The 19131-nt window shown below is 38.0% G+C and overlaps 1 protein-coding gene across 3 annotated transcripts; it reads right to left on the bottom strand.

Annotated features, from left to right (window-relative positions):
- Positions 1–13295: 13295 nt before the first annotated feature.
- On the bottom strand, positions 13296–18883 carry LOC131302270 (uncharacterized). 3 transcript variants are annotated; one of them, XM_058328829.1, is made up of 4 exons: positions 17304–18883; positions 17178–17226; positions 14515–14584; positions 13296–13366 (listed from the first exon to the last, which is right to left on the bottom strand). In XM_058328829.1, the coding sequence occupies exons 1-3, from the start codon at positions 18665–18667 to the stop codon at positions 14528–14530; spliced, it is 1470 nt and encodes a 489-aa protein (XP_058184812.1). In that variant the 5' UTR covers positions 18668–18883; the 3' UTR covers positions 13296–13366; positions 14515–14527. The 3 variants fall into 3 exon arrangements, with proteins under 3 accessions (XP_058184812.1, XP_058184822.1, XP_058184805.1); XM_058328839.1 differs by lacking the exon at positions 13296–13366 and adding an exon at positions 13398–13865; XM_058328822.1 differs by lacking the exon at positions 13296–13366 and having other exon boundaries at positions 13398–14584; positions 17304–18853.
- Between the last annotated feature and the right edge of the window lie 248 nt (positions 18884–19131).

Raw genomic sequence — 19131 nt, 5'->3', positions numbered from 1 at the left:
CCGAGAGTCCACATCGATTTATTGGATACACTCATTCCATCCCATTTTATTTGTCCATTTTTATTATTCGTGTTGTTTTTTAAACAGTTATATGCCTCAATCTATAGTGCTTTTCAAAATTTTAAAAACTTTGTATTATAGACCGAATCGAAAACTATCAAACAAGATTATTGCATATTTTTGAAAATACATATTAGAAAATATAAGCGATTGAAAACTGACACGAACATAAAAAATTGACAAATAAAACGGGATGGAGGGAGCATATGTCAAGTTATATTTAATGTTCTTCCCGAGAATACTGTAAAAAAAATTATGTCAGTTTGTGGTGAATGGTCATCCTGCCATGTGAACTTCCTCATGTGACTCCGTCAATACTTGCCACTTCAACTATTTACCAAACGCAAGTGGAGTGGAGCGCAGTTGGCGCCTCTCTTGTACTCTCATGCATATGGACAGGGTTTGATTCCCTCTCCCCAAATTTCCTACGATAGAGTAAATTAGATTTAACAAATGACAAAAAAAAAAAAAAAACTATTTACGAAACGGATGGCTGAAACCGTAGTATTATTAGATAAAATACAAAACGGCACCAAGAAAGACACTTGCATGGTGATTCCACTGGAAAACGACGTTCACTTTTATTTTTGGTTAGTCCAAACGAGGCCTCATTAGAGCTAACTAACAGAGTGAGACAATATATAACTGGGAGTGCACTGATGGGGCGTAGATTAGTACGTGGGGCCCACTTTCAGAGCACAAATATTAAATGATCCAAACCGTTCATTAATGATCTAGAATATTTTTATGAGTGACTTTGCAAAAATTTAGCTCAAACAAATAGTTGAAATGCTTGCTACAATGTACCAATTTTTAATATGGAATTTAGCATCCTATATTTTGAAAGAAAAAATAGCACATGGATCAAGCACTTTTGTATATTCGATTGAGCTGATTTTTGCAGAGCCACTCAAAAGACATTTAAAAATTAATGAATGATTCCGATCATTTGTGCGAGACCCGAAATTGAGCCTTGCGCGCTGCTCTGCTCACTTCTCATTGGTTCCCATAGAATTTCATTTAAATATCTAGTACTATAGTAGGGGTGCATGTACACAGTCTGGATTTGTGTAGTTGTCTAAAAAACCAGTAAGCGGACCATTTTCAATGATTTTAGGAAATTGGGAACCAGAACCTAACCAATATATGCATGGATTCTAATCAGAACCAAACCGCAAAATCGATCCGATTTTGGTTCAGTTTCGGTTCTATCCAATTAGCATCCAAACACTTATTCACAAAATATAAACTCATAAAATTTAAAATTTAAAACATCAAATAACTCAAAAAATAATAATAGACATTTTATTAAGAATCAAAACCCAATATGGTTCACGAATACTTGACACTCGACCGAAAAACATTGACGAAAATCATCAATAAAGTAGCCAAAACCACTTATGGAATAATTAAATTCAGCGACAGAAAAACATTAATGACCCATTATATTTAGGACTAAAATTAAACCTATATCATAAACTATAAAATATAGCAGCACGTCTTGAAGTAAAGAACATCAGCTCCAATGTCCAAAACATCACTTAAATCAGCGTTAACTTCTTCCATGTTCAAAAAGTAGACTAATCTCTACACATATATTTATTTTTATATAATTATATTTAGTAGTTCTAAATGGTCCGGTCCAATTTTGTTCTAACTACGGTTCTTTCATTAAGAATTAGTAATCGAATCAAATTTAACGGTTCTTATTTTTTTGGAACCATAATTTGACCATAGACCCGCAAAATCGGACCAAACAGGGTGGTTCAATCCGAATCGGATGGATTTTATGATTCAGACTGTTTTCTTGAAAACCCCTGTAGCCTAACCGTCTTCCTTGTGAACAAGTGGGGATATTTTTAGCTACAGCATGTTCAAGTGCTATTGGCTTAGCGAGTTTTATCAACAAAGTGTCACTATCATGTTCAAGTGCTATTGACCTTTTGAAAACAAATCAACCTTTGATAGTTGACATATTAAAAGGAAAATACCCAAAGAGGAAAGGAGGCCTATGATTGGCTGGTTCGTACTAATTACCTGCCAACTAGGGCAACTTCGAGGCCAATAAATTAAGGTTTTGTCAAAAGTAGAATTAATGGTCTAAGTTGGATTGGTTAATCAAGTAATTAGCAAATCTTAGACATGGATTCATTGCTTATGGTCTAAGGTTGATGAACAACTCTAATTGGTAACAAAACCCACCAATAAGATTTCACCAATTTGCCCGGCCCACCATGTGACTGATTAATATGATAATAACCTCTTTTAGCTTAATGAATTTGAATAAGGACGTGGCTTCTATGCTATTTGGGGGTGAAACTGCAGGTGCAGTTCACCCCTTTGCGTCCTGATATCGACCATAATTTCATAATTCAAACCATTTATATTTCAGATCTCGTCGAGACATATACTGTGACCAAAAATTATTTTAATCGGACATTTATAAATACATCATTCTATTAGATTTAGATGCAAAAATTGCATTTTTCTAGATTACGATTCAGTGTGCGCAGAACCCAGCTTGCATTTCAAAATTTGTTTGAATCATGTATTTATGGATGTCCAATTGCAAGAATTTGTGGTCACCAAAAGCATATCGACGAGATCTAAAATATGAATGGTTCGGATTATGAAATTACGGTCGATATCCAGATTATAAAAAACTACGGCCGTTATCAGGACACAAAGGGGTGAGATGCACGCTCTACAGTTTGACCCGAATGGTAGGGAAGACACTTCCTTTGAATAATTGTCATAGTATAACCTACCATCGCTATGTTTTCGTTTGCTTGACTCGAGCAGAGCCGGCCTTGACTTTTAAAAGGCTTAAAGCTAAAATTAAAATGAGGCCCTTTTGTTGGACTATTGTAAAGGATAAAAAAATAGAAAGGCCCCCTTAAATTCAAAAAAAAAATTAGAGGCCTAAAGTGGCCGCAACATAAGTTTTAGTTCACAATCGGCTCTAGACACCAGAAGGGTGGAGGAGGAAGAGGCCGCTAGGTATATCATTTCTTCATTGTGCATGACTATAGCGAACTTGCAATGCATCCCAAAAGGGAGGCACAAAGTTATCAATTCTGTACTAGAAAGTGAACCATTTTCTCTACTGAAATGGTACGTATCGGTACCGGTGTATATCTCGGTACCGTTCCGGATTAACGATAATATATATTTTATTATTTTAACGATAATATATATGTACAAAAAACAAACAAAAAAAAAACTCAAAGTAGGTGTATAAAATAAATTCTCATACTTTGATATACCTTAAAATTAGTCCTAATAACAATTTAAGATAATTAACATATTATAGCTAGACTCCAAGTTTTGTTGAATTATCTTAAAATTTAAGCATTTTTTAAGCAAAAGAACAAAATACACAATTTTTTTGTCCGATCGGTATGCTCTATGTAAGCCCAGTATTGCCCGGTACACCCGCTATCGGCTGATATTTAGGACGGTACAAAACACCTACTTTTGAATAAATTAGCTTGTCTAAGCCAGGTCAAACGAAGGCAAGAGTGAGATAGAGAGAAAGGAAAAAAAAAAGGGTCAAAAAAGTCCTTAAGCTTGTAAAAGAGAAAAAGAAATGATAGAGACTTGTTAAAGATTTATGTGCTCACACTTCTATTGCAATGTCTAATCTTCCTTACTATGGGAGGCAAGAAATGTCTTAATCATGGTTTTGTTGGGTTGTGATAATTCGTGAGCCGACTTAATTAGTACTTTGTAGAGACAGCAAAACTCTATAAAGATCATCTTAGAAAGGTCTAGTACTGCCTAGCTAGAGTTTGTGGCTTTAGCAAAACTCTATAAAGATCATCTTAGAAAGGTCTAGTACTGCCTAGCTAGAGTTTGTGGCTTTTAAGCTTAATTTCGTTTTCTTTTTTGGGGTTTTTATATGTGCAAGTTTTCTTATGACAAAATAACACGAACCGTCATATATATATGTCACGATTTAGTCTGACCGAATTTGATTCGATTACAAAAAAAAAAAAATCCAAATTCGATTTTCGCAATCCGTTTTAAATTATTATTCAAAAAATCGGATTCATTTGTCCTATTCAAAAGCTAGGCACACAAGTCCAAAAATCTATCGATTGAGATCTTGGACTAGACATAAATACACACACTCCAAAGTACCAAGAGTAAAATTATCGGTTCGAATTCATAAACGGATTGGATCGGATATATCAAAGTCCAATCCACTAGTTTTCAGATCCATCAAAGCTGAATTTAGGTTTCCAAACTCTACATAGCGAGTTAGGGAAAAACTACAATACACATCCCTTATTTCTGTGTGTATCATATGCACCCCCAAAATGTTATGAATTGTAAAGAAAATGTTATGAATCGTATTGCTAAAAAGTTACGAATTGTATAAATATTACGAAATACACCAAAACGTTATGAATCATAATGAAAATGTTACGAATCGTACTGCTGAAAAGTTATGAATTCTATAACAAAAGTTACGAAACACACTAAAATGTTATGAATGAACCACAAAATAGCTGCATATGGTACACTCTTTTAAGGAGTGTGTATTATAGACTTTCCCAGCGAGTTAATAACAAAACTACAACTGGTCAATGAAGAGAAAACCGCAGGGCATTAAAAGAAGAATGTATATCAAATCAACACCTTCACAAGATCAAAATTGAAAATTCATATCAAATCTATTCATTTAACATTTCATTCAAAAATGGCTGATCAAAAAAAAAAAAAAAACATTCAAGTTCTAGATGGACCTGAATTTCCTTTTACGGCTGTTCCGGTGCATTTTCGACCATTGAATTGCCTACAAATCTTCTCTCATCTCTTAAAGTTTTCACGTTATCAGATGGCTGAAAATTCACTGGAACACTGGTACATGAAGATTTAAGTACGATGGATTTGAGGGACTGAAGCATCACGAGGAGCACTGAGTAATTACTTAATTAAGAGCAGGAATGACTTGCAAAAAAAATTATTTGATATTCTTGGCGCACCTTCACTTGGTGCTTCGATACCCTCCAAAGCCACTCATTCACGTGGAGCTTTCGACTAAGTGGACGGTAATTCCAAATGCATTAGGGTGCGAGTGTGTTAGGACACCATTTAGAAGTACCCAAAACCACTAAATAATTACTCAGGTGAAGATTGTGTTGAGAATTCATTACATAATTAATTAATCACAAAATACTAAAACATTTCCATTGCATTAAAAAATATGCATAAAATCAATCAAGATAATAGATAATTAGAGTAAGAAAAATATTCCGTGAGGTTCACGAACAGCACGACAAGTCGTTGTCCTCCCTTCGAGTAAGTTTTGAAGAGCAGATACCACTCCAGGATACAACCCAAAAATTTCACAAAGTGTCTCCACATTACACGATCGGTGAAAGACGGAGTGTCAATTCTCTCTCTAATTGCCCAACCCCTGTATCGGGAATTAATATATAATTGAGAAGAGAGATTAATTCATTCCACTCTCGCCACATGCTAAACTCGATATGGGATAATTTAAGAACTCCAAGCGACTCTTCATGAAAAGTCGCGTCTCTTAAAGGGAAAACACACGTGAAAAGACATGTCCCTTGAAAAAATCTCTTCAAACTCACACAAGTGAAGGACCCTCGTAGAGCCTTTATATTATACGAAACACATCTATGTGGGCCGGATTCGAATCCCTTGAAAGGGCCTACTGATCACCAAAATGGTCCACATCAAATCCAGTCTTGCCCGGGGCACATTGGTAAAAACCATTAGTAGATAAAAGAGTCCAACGCCTTTCTTCATCCAACTCGATTGTTGTTTTCAATGGTCAAATTATCCCTCAAGGCACAAACATGTCAGCCGCACAGAAAAAGGCTTTAAAGTTCTGTCTCGTCATGCTTCTCGGGATGCTTATGATAGTGAAAATTTTATAAATTTTTATTTTGTTGTTGAAAAATTGTTAGGTATTTTTTTGTGGTAAATAATTTTTAAAAAATATCAAGTTGTTTCTGATAGTGAATAAATTGTTGATAGGTTTATGAGTAGAGTTACTGTAGAAAACAGTTTTTGTTAACAAATTTTTTGTTAGTGGAAACAAAATGGTAAAATGATGAAACCTTTTTGTTAATGAAAACGATATGGTAAAATGCATTAAATTTTTAGTGTATTTTAAAAAACGGGGCCTCAATTGAACAAACTCATCAATTTACAATGGGAACAGTAATTATTAAGAAAGTTAACTACCACACGTGGCGCGCGGCAAGCAGGGTTTGGGACAGATGGCACTTGGTGTGGAGTAGTAGAAGACCCCGTGATCGTGTAGACTTAAACACACTTATATAAACTCTCACACACACTTAACTTGGTGCTCCGATACCCTCCACAGCCACTCATTCACGTGGAGCTTTCGACTAAGTGGACGGTAATTCCAAATGCATTAGGGTGCGAGTGTGTTAGGACACCACTTAGAAGTACCCAAGACCACTAAATAATTACTCGGGTAAAAATTTTGTTGGGAATTCATTACATAATTAATTAATCACAAAATACTAAACATTTCCATGGCATGAAAACGTAAAATATGCATAAAATCAATCAAAGATAAAATATAATTAGAGTTAGAAAAATATTCTGTGAGGTTCACGAACGGCACGACAAGTCATTTTCCTAGAGCCTATTTGCCTCCTTGGAGTAAATTTTGAAGAGCGGATATCACTCCAAGATATAACCTCAAAATTTCACAAAGTGTCTCCACACTACAAGATCGGTGAAAGACGGAGTGTCAATTCTTTCTCTAATTACCCAACCTGTATACGAAAGTAATATATGATGGAGAATAGAGTAATTCATTCCACACTCACTACATGCTAAATTCTTATGGTATAATTAAAGAACTCCAAGTGACTCTTCATGAAAAGTCGCGTATCTTAAGACGAAAACACCCGTAAAAAGATATGTCCCTAGAAAAAATCTCTTGGAAGTCACACAAGTAAGTGAAGGACCCTTGTAGGGCCTTTATATTATAAGTAACATCTATGTGGGATTCGAATCCCATCAAAGGGCCTACTCATCACCAAAATGGTCCACATTAAATGCAGTCTTGCCCAGGGCAAATTGGTAAAGAAGAGTTGAAAAAAAGAGTCCTACGCTTTCCTCATCCAACTCAATTGTTGTTTTCAATGGTCAAATTATCCCTCAAACATGTCAGCCCCCAGAAAAAAGGCTTTACGAGTTCTGTCTACTCATGCTTCTCAATTGAACAAACTCATCAAGTACAATGGCAACAGTATGCAAGTTAGTTAACTACCATACGTGGCGGCAAGCCGGTGTGGGACAGATGGGGCTCGCCGCCCCGTGTGAAGTAGTAGAAGATTCTATGATCGCGTGCACTTAAACACACTTACATAAACTCTACACAGTTCATGTAAAACAGTTTATATAAGTGTGTGTATCCGGTCGTAACAAACTTGGTAAAAAAAAAGAAAGATCGATTGATTGAGATCGCGAAATCCTTGTCATCAATTAGAAAGAACATTTGAAGTGAAGTGTATGGACCAGATCACAGGTACGGATCAAAATCAAAATCAAAAGGGATCTTATGCACGTTATACCAGAATAACTCTTATCTTTACACGCCACTTTATAGTATTTTTATCGGTACGAATTGTGGATTCATACTTCATAGTATCACTACCAACTTGCCATCGTGCCCACACATGTATATATACACAAATAAATGGCATAGTTAATCATTCATAAAGTAAAATGCATGGACCAAATTTAAAGTTGATGTGGTCCTCTCGCTTTTTCTTGAGACAAAGGTGGAATCCGGAGCATTAATGCTTATATATTGACGGAAGGATGCATGAATGATGAAACTCTAGGGATTCAAGAGACTTGTGGTTTTGTGCAAAAAGCTTATGCTTCCATGGTCTAGTTTGTTTACTCTTCATTTCAATTTTTTACAATGCTGATTCCAGTATTTTCTTGAGAGAGAGAGAGAGAGAGAGAGAGAGAGAGAGAGTTGGGCTATTTTGTTTGACATAAACCTTCCGAGCTAAGGGGAATGGACACCTACGGGGTACATATATGTATATATAGCTAGAGAGTGTCTTATTTTCGGTTGTGTTGTAATTAAAGATCGTGTTTACAGCACCAATCAATTAATCGCAATCGTCTATTAGCGCAATCAATGGCTGAGATTCGTTTTCAATTATGACCGGTCACAATTAACTATTTTCCGAAAAAAATTTATTAACATCTTGACCATCCAAATCACTTTTGGACGAGCACAATTGAATTCTGTAAATACTTATTTACAGCACAACCGAAAATAAGATTTTCTCATATAGCTATATTGCTATAGGTGCTATTTCAATCAGAGGACCACATAATTGTCCAATTGAAAGGACTCACAAAAGAACCAGTGGCTCTCAATGGTTCAACATTCAAGATCAAGCACCTAGTTTGACCTAACAAGTTCCTTCGCCCTTTTTTTAAAAATTTTTATTTTTGTCTTTCTCTAATTATTCTCTTTTGTTTTTTTGCTTATTTTTGCCTTTATTCAAAATTTTTGAATTTGAATAATAATTTTTTAATTTTTCGATACTTTTTATCGAAACGAATCAATAATTTTACAAAAATTTAACGCAAAACTAACAAGACGAAAAAGAATTAAATAAAGAAAAAAAAAGCTTATTAAGGTATTTGACTCTTTTGGCGCGCTCTTTCTCTCTAAAAAAAACCTGGAGGGGTATCTAAGCAGTATGCATTGCATAATTGTACTTAAGAATGACACCTCATCTGCATTGCATAATTGTACTGAAGAATGACACCTCATCTAACTGACTCGGTACCGATTGAATCTAATCCACATTTGTGTGTCCCTTGCAGTGGCGAAGGGACATAAAGGCAAAGATGGACAGCCGGCCTTGTTAGCTATCAAATTTTATAGAGATAGATATAATTTTTATTTTATTTTTATTAATTTAACTCCATTTTAAAATTCATTTTTTCTCAACTCATATAAGGATTTTGTACTTGGAGAAAAAAAAAAGTCAAAATAGAATCTCCACCCACAAAATTCTCAAACGTAGCACTAGTTTGTTCGCTCCTCAAAACAATTCAAGAATTTCGTTCGTGAATTACACAATTCAAATTCCTGATCCCACTTATCAAAAATCCTGGCTTCGCCACTGGGACTCCATTGCGTTCATGGCATATTAATTTTTGAAAGCAAGACTAGCCAGACCTAGTGGTTGTGGGAACGAACAAGTGCATATTTATATTAATAAAAATTAGATACAAGTTATACGGTTCATAGGCCTAAACAGATACCACAAAAGACCCAAAAATGTCCGAACAAAAGATAAGAAAACAATAAATAAAATAAAAAACTAGAAAAGAAAACGCGGGGGGGGGGGGGGGGGGGGGGGGGAACCCAGAAAAAACAGCTACAATTTTGGAACCACTGAGCCGATCAGATTCGGCAAAGAAAGGAAAAGGAAATACTGAGTACTACTACAAGTGAGTGGGATTCGGAACTGGGTTTTTTCTGATCCCCATTGACTCATTGGGAATATATAGGGTCTCTCATTTGAGTGTGGATGTGGTGCCTGACCACATATACTGAAGTATATTGTAACTTGGATGACCCGCCGTTGATCGAATCGGATAGGGACTAGTCGACTCGGACAGGGACTAGTCGAATGTTTGTAAATTGGTTCGGACATCCTGACCGTCATATACCAAATAAAAAATCATAGCCAATCCCGCACTTATACGTAGTACCCAGCATTTTCATCCTTTTGATCTACTCCATATTATTCCCCTTTTCTTCCGGACAATTTTGAGCCCCACCATGCGATTATAGTAGTAATCTGAATTGTTCATCTGGTAAAACCCCATCATGCGTTTATTATTGTAATCCGAACAATTTGTCTTGAATGACCCACAAATTAATGTATTCATGCAAAAATCAACTTGATTGTAGCCTATAAAATGAATAGATTAATTTTGTCAATAATTTTAAAGTTGAACGGTCAATGACTGTCCATTTTATATGTCAAAATACAATGATGAGATACCTATCGATGTCTAACATTTTAAATTGCGCGGACATACTACCCTACAAGCCCTACAGGATGAACGATTCTGATAATTACGATAAATGTACGATGGGGCCCCCATAGCGGTGGTGGAAAACACTGTTGTGAAATGAATTTAAACTCATATCGTAAAGCCTATCAAGCAAATCACGCATGCAAAATACTACTATGGTGGTTGAACATGAACGACCGACAGTAAGTATACGACTAAATCGCCTTTGTTGTATGTAATGAATGGATGAAACTGTGAGCAATAACTCAAGGCCAATCAATATAATTTTTTACATGCATAATCTTCTCTATGAGTCCTCAATTACAAATTCACAACGGTTTGGATCATGTGTGCAGGCCCACCGAGCCTCACAGCCTACTGCTATGCCAATTGTTGCACAACAAGAACCCTGGTTCCTGTTTGGGGGCTCTGATCAACTTGTTCCCTACTGAAAGCAGTGTTACAATATCGAAACCAAAGAGTGTTAGCACTGTATATGCTACCTGCATTCAGGTGTTCTGGGTGTCCAACTAGTTCTGCAGCACTGCAGCTACATTCCCCCCTAGTTTTGCGGCTCAGGAGGATTTTTCTTTTCCTTTTGGGGAATCAGTGAGATTATCATTATTTCACTAGTAAGTACTCTCTCCGTCCCTTTTTAAATGTCTCGCTTCGTAACTCCAACTTAGTAAGAAAATATCATCATTACACCTTTTACATCAAATTTTACCTCCACTTTTCCTATTTACCCTCTAAAAAGACATCATCATTACATTTTTACTCACTCACTTTTCAAAAAAGAATCTACTTTTAGGGACAAAATAAAAAATGTATTAACTTTTACTCACTAACTTTACAAAATGGACACTTATTAAGGGACAGCTTAAAATGAAATACTGGACTTTAAAAAAGGGACGGAGAGAGTATCAAACGAAATAATACAAGTAGCTAATCGCAACATGGCACGCCAAGTTAGGCACGACATGAATCACGTTAGGCAAGGACTAAGGCTGGCATGACAAAGGCCCATTTGATACCTCTAGTCCCACCCGCATACAAATTCTATTTCTCCACCATTGACCTTGCAGAACATTACGCAAACAATAAGGCCACCATTTATCAAAAATTTATAAGGCTGTGCCCACATGGCAACGTGACATGGAAGGCCACCATTGACCTTGCATAAAATATGTGAAGTGAAAACATTAAGCAAACAATAAGGCCACCATTTACGAATAATTTATGAGGTTGTTGCCCACATAATACCATGGAAGAGATGATGGCCCAAAGAATGGAGGCAGGGATTTGGCTGTTGAGCTTTTTGTAAGCAGAGTCCTATGGTTTGTCATCACTAAAAAGGCAAAGTAGCTGAGACTCCATCTTCCTCCTTATAATTGCCAAATAATTACTAAATATTACTAGTCAATAGCTAATTATATGGGAAGGATTTAGGAAGAGAAATCAACACCCTTTTCATCTTGTTGTTGACCTAGTTTTCTCTACCGCAAAGTTATGATTATCATCCGAACACCAACCAAAAGGGCAAAAGAGGGTTTGTGTCAAAAATTAAAGGAGATTCAAAGATCTAACCACAAGGCCAGTTGAAGGTACCTATAGTAGGGAAATATTTCTGTTCCGATGGCTGATATTACTCTCACGAGTGTCATCCGGAAAACCAAGGGTATCATAGCCGATCTTCTAGTTGAAGAGTTTACTCGCCTGTATTGGTTGAGGGAAGATATCGAGTGGATCCAAAGGGAGATTAGGTGGATTCAGGAACTTCTGAAAGACGCAGATGCAAGAGAATTCAAAAGCCATGGAACTGCCAATTTGGAGAGTGAAGTCAGAGAACTCGCTGATGATGTAGAAGACATTATTGACACCTACTTGCCTGTGGTACAAAGACGGAATAGGAAGAGATTTCTCAGGTACCTTCAGTATCTTGTTTGCAACTTATGTGATCACTATACAAACCATAAACTTGTAATGGAAATTGCATCGATTAAATCAAGGGTGGAAGATATCAACCGTGCAAGAACAACGTACGGTATAACGGTTACTATGTGATCCACTGATCCAAGGCATGGATCAACCGATTATTGTCGGTATCGAATCACATGTGGAAGAACTGAGGGTAAAGCTTCATGATCCGGAGATATGTCATTGGATAACATCAATGGTTGGAATGGCTGGCGTGGGGAAAACAACTCTTGCTAAGCAAGTCTACGATTCATTCAAAACAGCTTACCAGTGTTGTGCCTAGGTTAATGTTTCTCAAAAACCAAGTGTTAGAAATACTTCGCGAGAAATATCAAGACAGGTGCAAATGCAAAAGGAAAAGTGGGAGGAGAACCACCCTGACATGGAAGCTAACCTGTATGAGTTCTTAAAGCAAAAGAGGTACCTGATTGTACTTGACGATATATGGAACATTGAAACATGGGATGCTTTAAAGATTGGCATTCCAAATGGTGGTATCGAAGGAAGTAGATTAATCATCACTTCTCGCACTGAAGTTGTTGGCACAAATGCAGGTGGTGAATCCAATTTACATAAGCAGGCTCCCTTGAGTGATGAACAAAGTTGGGAGCTTTTCTCCAAAATCATGAAACTACCACCAGAAAATCTTGATGAAACCAATACCACACCAGAGCTAAGAGATGTGGAGCAGAGAGATTTCAAGAAGATGTGGTGGCCTACCTCTTGTCGTTGTTGTAATGGCAGGTTTATTGCAGCAAAAAGAGAGGAAAGAAGGGAAAAAACATATATGGAAGAGTGTCCTTGATAAAATGGATCAGCAAAATGGCCAAATCTCAAAAATCCTGGCTTTGAGTTATAGAGATCTACCATGTGATATGAAACCAAGCTTTCCTCTATTTTGGTTATTTTCCTGAAGACCATGAACAACTGAACATTCATGGGTAGCAGAAGGAATCATACCAGATCAAGAAGGAAAGGATTATAAATCCACTTGAAATAGGTCAGAGTTCATCATCTGAAGCTCCCTGAGATGAAACCAAGTTCGTTCACTACACAATTCTGCTAAGATTTTTGGGCTTTTTCTTGTTTTGTCCTTATTCAAATTTTTTCGGCGTTTGTTAGTTTTGCGCCTAACTTTTGAGGATTATTAATTCGTCTCGTCAAGACGAATAGAAAAAGTAAAAAAATTATTACTTTGACCCAGATATTTTTTGAATCGGTACATCATCCATCTTCAACTCCAGTAATTCTGAAATATAATACAGGCAAACACAAGTTAAAAAAATATGAACAAAATTGCATACATCTTTAGCGGTCTTCAGAAGTTAAAAATGATGCAAGCACAACTCCATAAAACCTTTGTAATCAAACTTCAACCCTTAACGACAATGCAATACAACCTCAGTAAGCAAAAGCTAGCTAAGACTAACAGATGCGCAGAAGCGTGAAATATGGGGTAGCCGGTTGTTTCTAACAAAGTCAGTCCAAAATGGCCTTTAGTACTAACTGCATCTTCGTAAAGCAAGTTGAAGAGGTGGTGGAAGAGAGTCATCGCCTAGTGTGAGAGACAAAACTAGTAAAATCATCATCCTGATGCTCTGGCGATGAAAATTCAGTTGCCAAATCCACATCCATCTATGATGAACTTAGTAGACAAGGAAACACTTGCAAACCTATCCGAACTAATTCAACGACCACCATAAGTTCTACATTTTGAAACTTTTAGAAACTCAAAGATCCTTCACCTCCTGAAAATGAGTAAGATATAAAATACTCCTTAACACAAAGATTTTTTTAAAAAGAAGCCAAGAGCTCAACAAAGTTTAACATAGACAATTTGTACTAGCACATAAGTGGATTATCATAACCAAATCACTGGTAGTTGTGAAAGAGGCCAAATAGAACGTGATTATTAAGTATTAACAGATCAAAATGTTGTAGAACATAGTGATGCTGAACATAACAAAATCTTCGTCAAGCACTGGCATTAAACATGACAAAATCCACATAACTATCAACTAACAGATTTGATTTATGAATCACGTATCACAACTCTCAAAGAAAACAAAATAGTCCAAAAAAGTTGATTATTTCCCACTCTATTTGTAATTTATGTTTAAAAAATTTACTCCCTCCATCCAATTTTTTACTCCATCTTTCCAAAATGAATGTCCCATATTACATGTCCACTTTAAAAGGTCAAAGCCAAAATCTTTGTGGTTTTCCAAAAATGTTATTCACAAATGGGTATGAACAGTTTATAAAGAAGGACTAAAGGGCAAATTTCTGAAAAAGTACCTTTTGATTTGAATTGGAATGCAGTAAAAGTATATCCACTTCAAAAGTTAGGATTTCCAAAAGGGACCAAAATTGTGAGACGGTGGGGGTAGTACATACCTCAGTATCAATACTATTTAGTCCAAGTTGCACCCTCTCCCAAATTTCTTTGCTTCTTCTTAGGGCGTGTCTGAAGAAAACATAATAAACTTTTGACAATAATAATTAAGTAAATTAAAGATGAAAATTGCATAAATCTCTATATATCAAAAGATGTAAATCTAAACAAAACATGCTTATGCTGAGTGAGAAGTGAGAATCCCAATATGCAACGAAAGACTCTGGCTATGGTTTTTGCTCTTTTTCCTCCCTTGTTGCTAGTGAGGCAATTTGGCCTCTAAGCTTAGGATTCTTTTTCGGGACCTATACTTTTTTGTACTTCCCGTTCAGTGGCTCGAGTGTCTGTACGTACTTCACCAGTTACGGTACGGGTTTAGTGGGCCGAATATGCTGGTTCAGTCAGACTCAATACGCTCGGCGGAAGGCCAGGCTTAGCCCCTCAATTCTGTCTAATCAAATCAAACCAGGAACCAGACTCCTGGGTTCGGAAGCTAGGTTCGGCAAAGGTAGCGTTCAGATATGAAGTATCCAGTTGCCGTCTCATAATAAGAATGGCACTTGACTCCGCGAGGTTCAAACTCTTAGGTTCAGCGAACTCGTTCGGGCCCGCTCATCCATCTTGAGCTTACCTGCTTTGGTCTCTACATTAGTTGAGACGTCACCGAGGGCGGTTGAGGCACGAGATCGACTCAAACACACATGGGTGACAGCTCATGCACATGCACTTGTAACTGCCTTATCCGATATGTCAGGTGTGACGGTAGCCGGAGCAGTTACCGAGCGTGCGAGGCAAGCTGAGCTTGGAGAGCAAGTCACGAACTTCTATATAAAGGCAAGGATGAAACCCAACCCAAGTGCTTTAATCTTCCTCCTACATTTTCTAACTAGATCGTCGGAGGACCTTTCCGGTTTCCAACCGATCAGGCTCTTTGTCGTGTGTAGGTCATGCAAAGGACTAGGCGAACCTAGTTGCTGAACCAGAGGCTCAGGTGAGGTTAACCGATCTTGATCAACGACCCCGCAATGGGCACCTATTTGCCATCTCTATTTGGATTTTTATGGGGTAAGGTAGGTGATTGGCTTTTTCGGATATTAATTTTTTTCTGGCCCTGGGGTAAGCCTCCTCTATACATGTAACTTTACTCAAAAAAAAAAAACCAATTTGGGGAGGAATCTGGCTGTGGAAATGAAAGTAGGCTAGTTTAACTCATTAGGATGATCAAGGTTAAGGTGCATTGAGAAAAGGAGGAAAACGGGAAAAGCTAGGGCTTGAGAAAATCCCATTGAAGCTTGGAAGATCGTGAATGATGTAGATGTAAGTATGGTTTCTGTACGAGACTGTCTTTACTTGAGTTAGAAGGCAATGATGTTTGCTTTGTTTTGTTCCTTTAATTAGCTCACACTGGTTCCAGTGGCTTTTATGGCCCATGTTCAATCACCCCTCCTTATGAATGGGGCGCATTAGTTGAACTCGAAGAGGAAGGCAACGGTGGAAACAAAGTTGGACCATGAAAATAGTACCCTTAGGTGAGGATAAAGAAAGCGGAGAGGAAGAGCAGAAAGAAGAAAGGAACCAGCGCATAGATGAGCTTGAAGGAATAGGAAGTTCTAAAACAAGTTTTTCCTCCTTTTCTCTTTCTTATTTTCTTGTATGATTGTGGTACCCCATTGCACAACCTTTTAATGAATATTCCTTGATACGGTTCAAAAATAAATAAAGGAGTTGGATGGCACACATTATCTGCACAATAAGGATTTCACATGAATTTTAGCATCTTTACTTCTTTTATTTCCCTAGTGGATAATATTCAGTTTATTTTCCTATTCTCCTACTATGTAAAACCAAGAATACATACGTACACTGGTCGCTGGTATGAACACCACACATCTAAAATTTGCAAATAGGTCTAACCTCAAAAGAGTTCGGTGCACGTATACAACAAGTGAACTTCACATGTTGCCAGAATTTTATCCCCCCAATGGTATGTTAAGGTAGCTACTAGCTGCACTTTTAGTTGGCTGCCCCACTTTAATGGCCTAGGTTGTAATTGGACTTGCTGATTAGGATTGTTACATTTTATGTTAGCAACTCTGGATGTTGGGCCATATTTGGTGATGCTAAGCGAATATTTTTCTCGATCAAGAGTTGTGTGGATCACTTTGTGCAGCAGTGCAATGGATCTCAGTTGTTCATACTTTCATATTCATGGTGGTTGTTTGTATGTGCCCTCCTCCATGCTCTTCTCACCCCTCAGGCTTTGTTTGTCATATGCGTTGTGTTCTCAGGTTGCTCTACAGATTGGTTTTCAACATAATCTACAGACTCTTTATTTGTTTTACATCTCAAATTATATGGGCACCCAGGAGGAGTTTCAGAACAGAGGATAATTTACTTTGGGTAGTGCACAAGTGAGCTAATAATGGGCAGACCGTGAATCATCAAAACCAAAGGGCATTGAAAATAGCAGCGGGCACAGTATTAACAAAAGCAACATTTGAAAGAAGGAAAAGAAGAACCATTCTAAATGAAAATAGCAGTTTGCATATACATAACAACAAGGGACTTTTTAGTGCTGCCATGAGAATGAAAGCAGATTTTAATTGAGGGCACAGTATTAACAAGTGTTGGTTCTGTACCAGAAAAAATGAAAATACAGACATACCATAGACGGCGGTGAGGTTTCAGAGGACTTGTATCCCAAATTACCATCCCTGGAATAATTAATCCTCAGATCTAAGTTTACACTTGGTGAAGAAAAAACAAGAATCACGGAAAAAAGATTGCTTACAACATGGCACCACGGAAAAGCTTGGTCCCATCTACTGAGTAAGATTGGCAGGATATTATGGAGACCTCCAGGTGGAAAATTCCTGTCTGCGGGGTGGCGTTGTCCCCAGTTACAACCCGGACTTTCAGGCAGTGAAGGCGAGAAATACAGTCATCGTCATCTTCTTCTTTCAAGCAGTCATCTTCTTCTTCTATTTCCTCTTCAGTTTTCGGGCACGGCGGCAAATGTGAAACCCAAGACAAGCAGAACTTGTTGGCTACTCCGTCGCAACCTAGATGAGCCAAACTCGGAGGAGAGTGACGGTCACAGAACGAATCAAGCGGCCCTGGTAAATAGGCTCCGTGGTTATGCATAGGTAAATGGCCCTGGAACCACTGCTCCGTCTCTAAATCATATCCAACTAGGCACTGCTCATATGCCATGTACCAATACAACTTGGTCTCGACAGCCACAGCTATTCCTGCATTACTATTCGCGGACACAAACTCGCCTAGAGGGAATCCAAAGATGGGGTCCCAATCAAACCGTTTCAGATCCCAGCATTTCTTATCGACACGGTAGATTTGAAGGAGACGATCACAAGGTACCACAATGCACGGACCCCATTGGCCGCCGCCATCTATAGCTGCTGTGAACATAGGATGATACCTGGGAAGATGTGGAGGGTCGGGTAGAGGCTCCCATTTTTTGACACTAGGGTCGTAGGCCATAATCCATGGCTTTTTTACCCCCGCGTATTTCCTTGCGAGTTGGGTAAAACCACTCAGGCAATAAAGCTTGCCGCGGAGAACTAGGCAGGTGGGGGATCGACTTACAGGAGCAGGTAAATCGGTAACTCTCTTCCATTCTGTTCCGTTAATCCCGGCACCATCACCACTACAACTACCAAGGTTGATACATTCCACAGAATTTCCCAATTCCTCTTTGCGAATTCGGAATAACATCGTATCAAGCTGCTGCTTGTTGTTGTTTTCAGTGCCAAAAATCGCCCAGCCTCGTCCAATATCGGTGCATCTAGTGGCGATGGGTTTAATTTGATCGACGGGTCCGTAAACGTCGTCGTGGTGAAAAGGGAGGAGGTGGTCGGGGAGTCTGGTGTACAGGGGAGATAGAGCAGGCGGGAGAGGAAGGTCGAGACCGGAGGGACGCGGTTGGTTGTGGTTAGGGTCGTCGGAGACATCGAATGCGTACCAATCGAATTTACCGTAACGATAAGCATCGGCTACAGCAATAATAATACATACCAAGTTCTGTTTCTCCTCTTCTTCTGCTTCTTTCGGTGGAAGGTTAGGAGAAAGCAACTGCGCCGACGACGACGACGACGACGACGACGAAGATCCCACCAAGAAGATATCGCATGCCATCTCCAACCAAGACTAGAAAGAAAAATGGGTGTGTAGGTGAGCAAGGGTTTTTATCTATAGAAAAATTAATGAAGAACCCCAAATCTGAATTGCAATGCAAACCCTATAACGATATATAGACATCCGAAAATACCAAGGGCACCGATCAAAGGTACGCCGTCACGTGGGTTCATTCCGGATCTGGCAATGAATGAATCAATGATCCTCACATTCAATAATTTAAAAAAAATAAATTACAATAATTTTAACACCACACCCATTTACACACATATTCACATACTCATACTCACAATAAGATTGGAGTCCACACACACTAATTGTGTAGTGTGTGTGGACTCCGCCCCTTATTTGTGAGTGTAGATTTGTAATTGGTTGTGTGAATGGGGGTGGTTATAGAATGACTCAATTAATCAGCTTAATTGGATTGGATATATTTAGATGCTCAATCCAATTTTTCCATTTTT

Source organism: Rhododendron vialii, chromosome 1a (assembly GCF_030253575.1).
Source record: "Rhododendron vialii isolate Sample 1 chromosome 1a, ASM3025357v1".
Classification (NCBI taxonomy): domain Eukaryota; kingdom Viridiplantae; phylum Streptophyta; class Magnoliopsida; order Ericales; family Ericaceae; genus Rhododendron; species Rhododendron vialii.
This window is presented reverse-complemented; position numbering and strand designations above follow the sequence as displayed.

Bases quoted from the DNA above. Each gene is read 5' to 3' on its own strand.
- LOC131302270 (XM_058328829.1), bottom strand. From the start codon at position 18,667: ATGGCATGCGATATCTTCTTGGTGGGATCTTCGTCGTCGTCGTCGTCG. The intron at 17,227-17,303 runs GTAAGCAATCTT...TAATTATTCCAG, and splicing joins CTTTTCCGTGGTGCCATGTT to GGATGGTAATTTGGGATACA. The intron at 14,585-17,177 runs GTATGTCTGTAT...TGTTTTCTTCAG, and splicing joins AAACCTCACCGCCGTCTATG to ACACGCCCTAAGAAGAAGCA.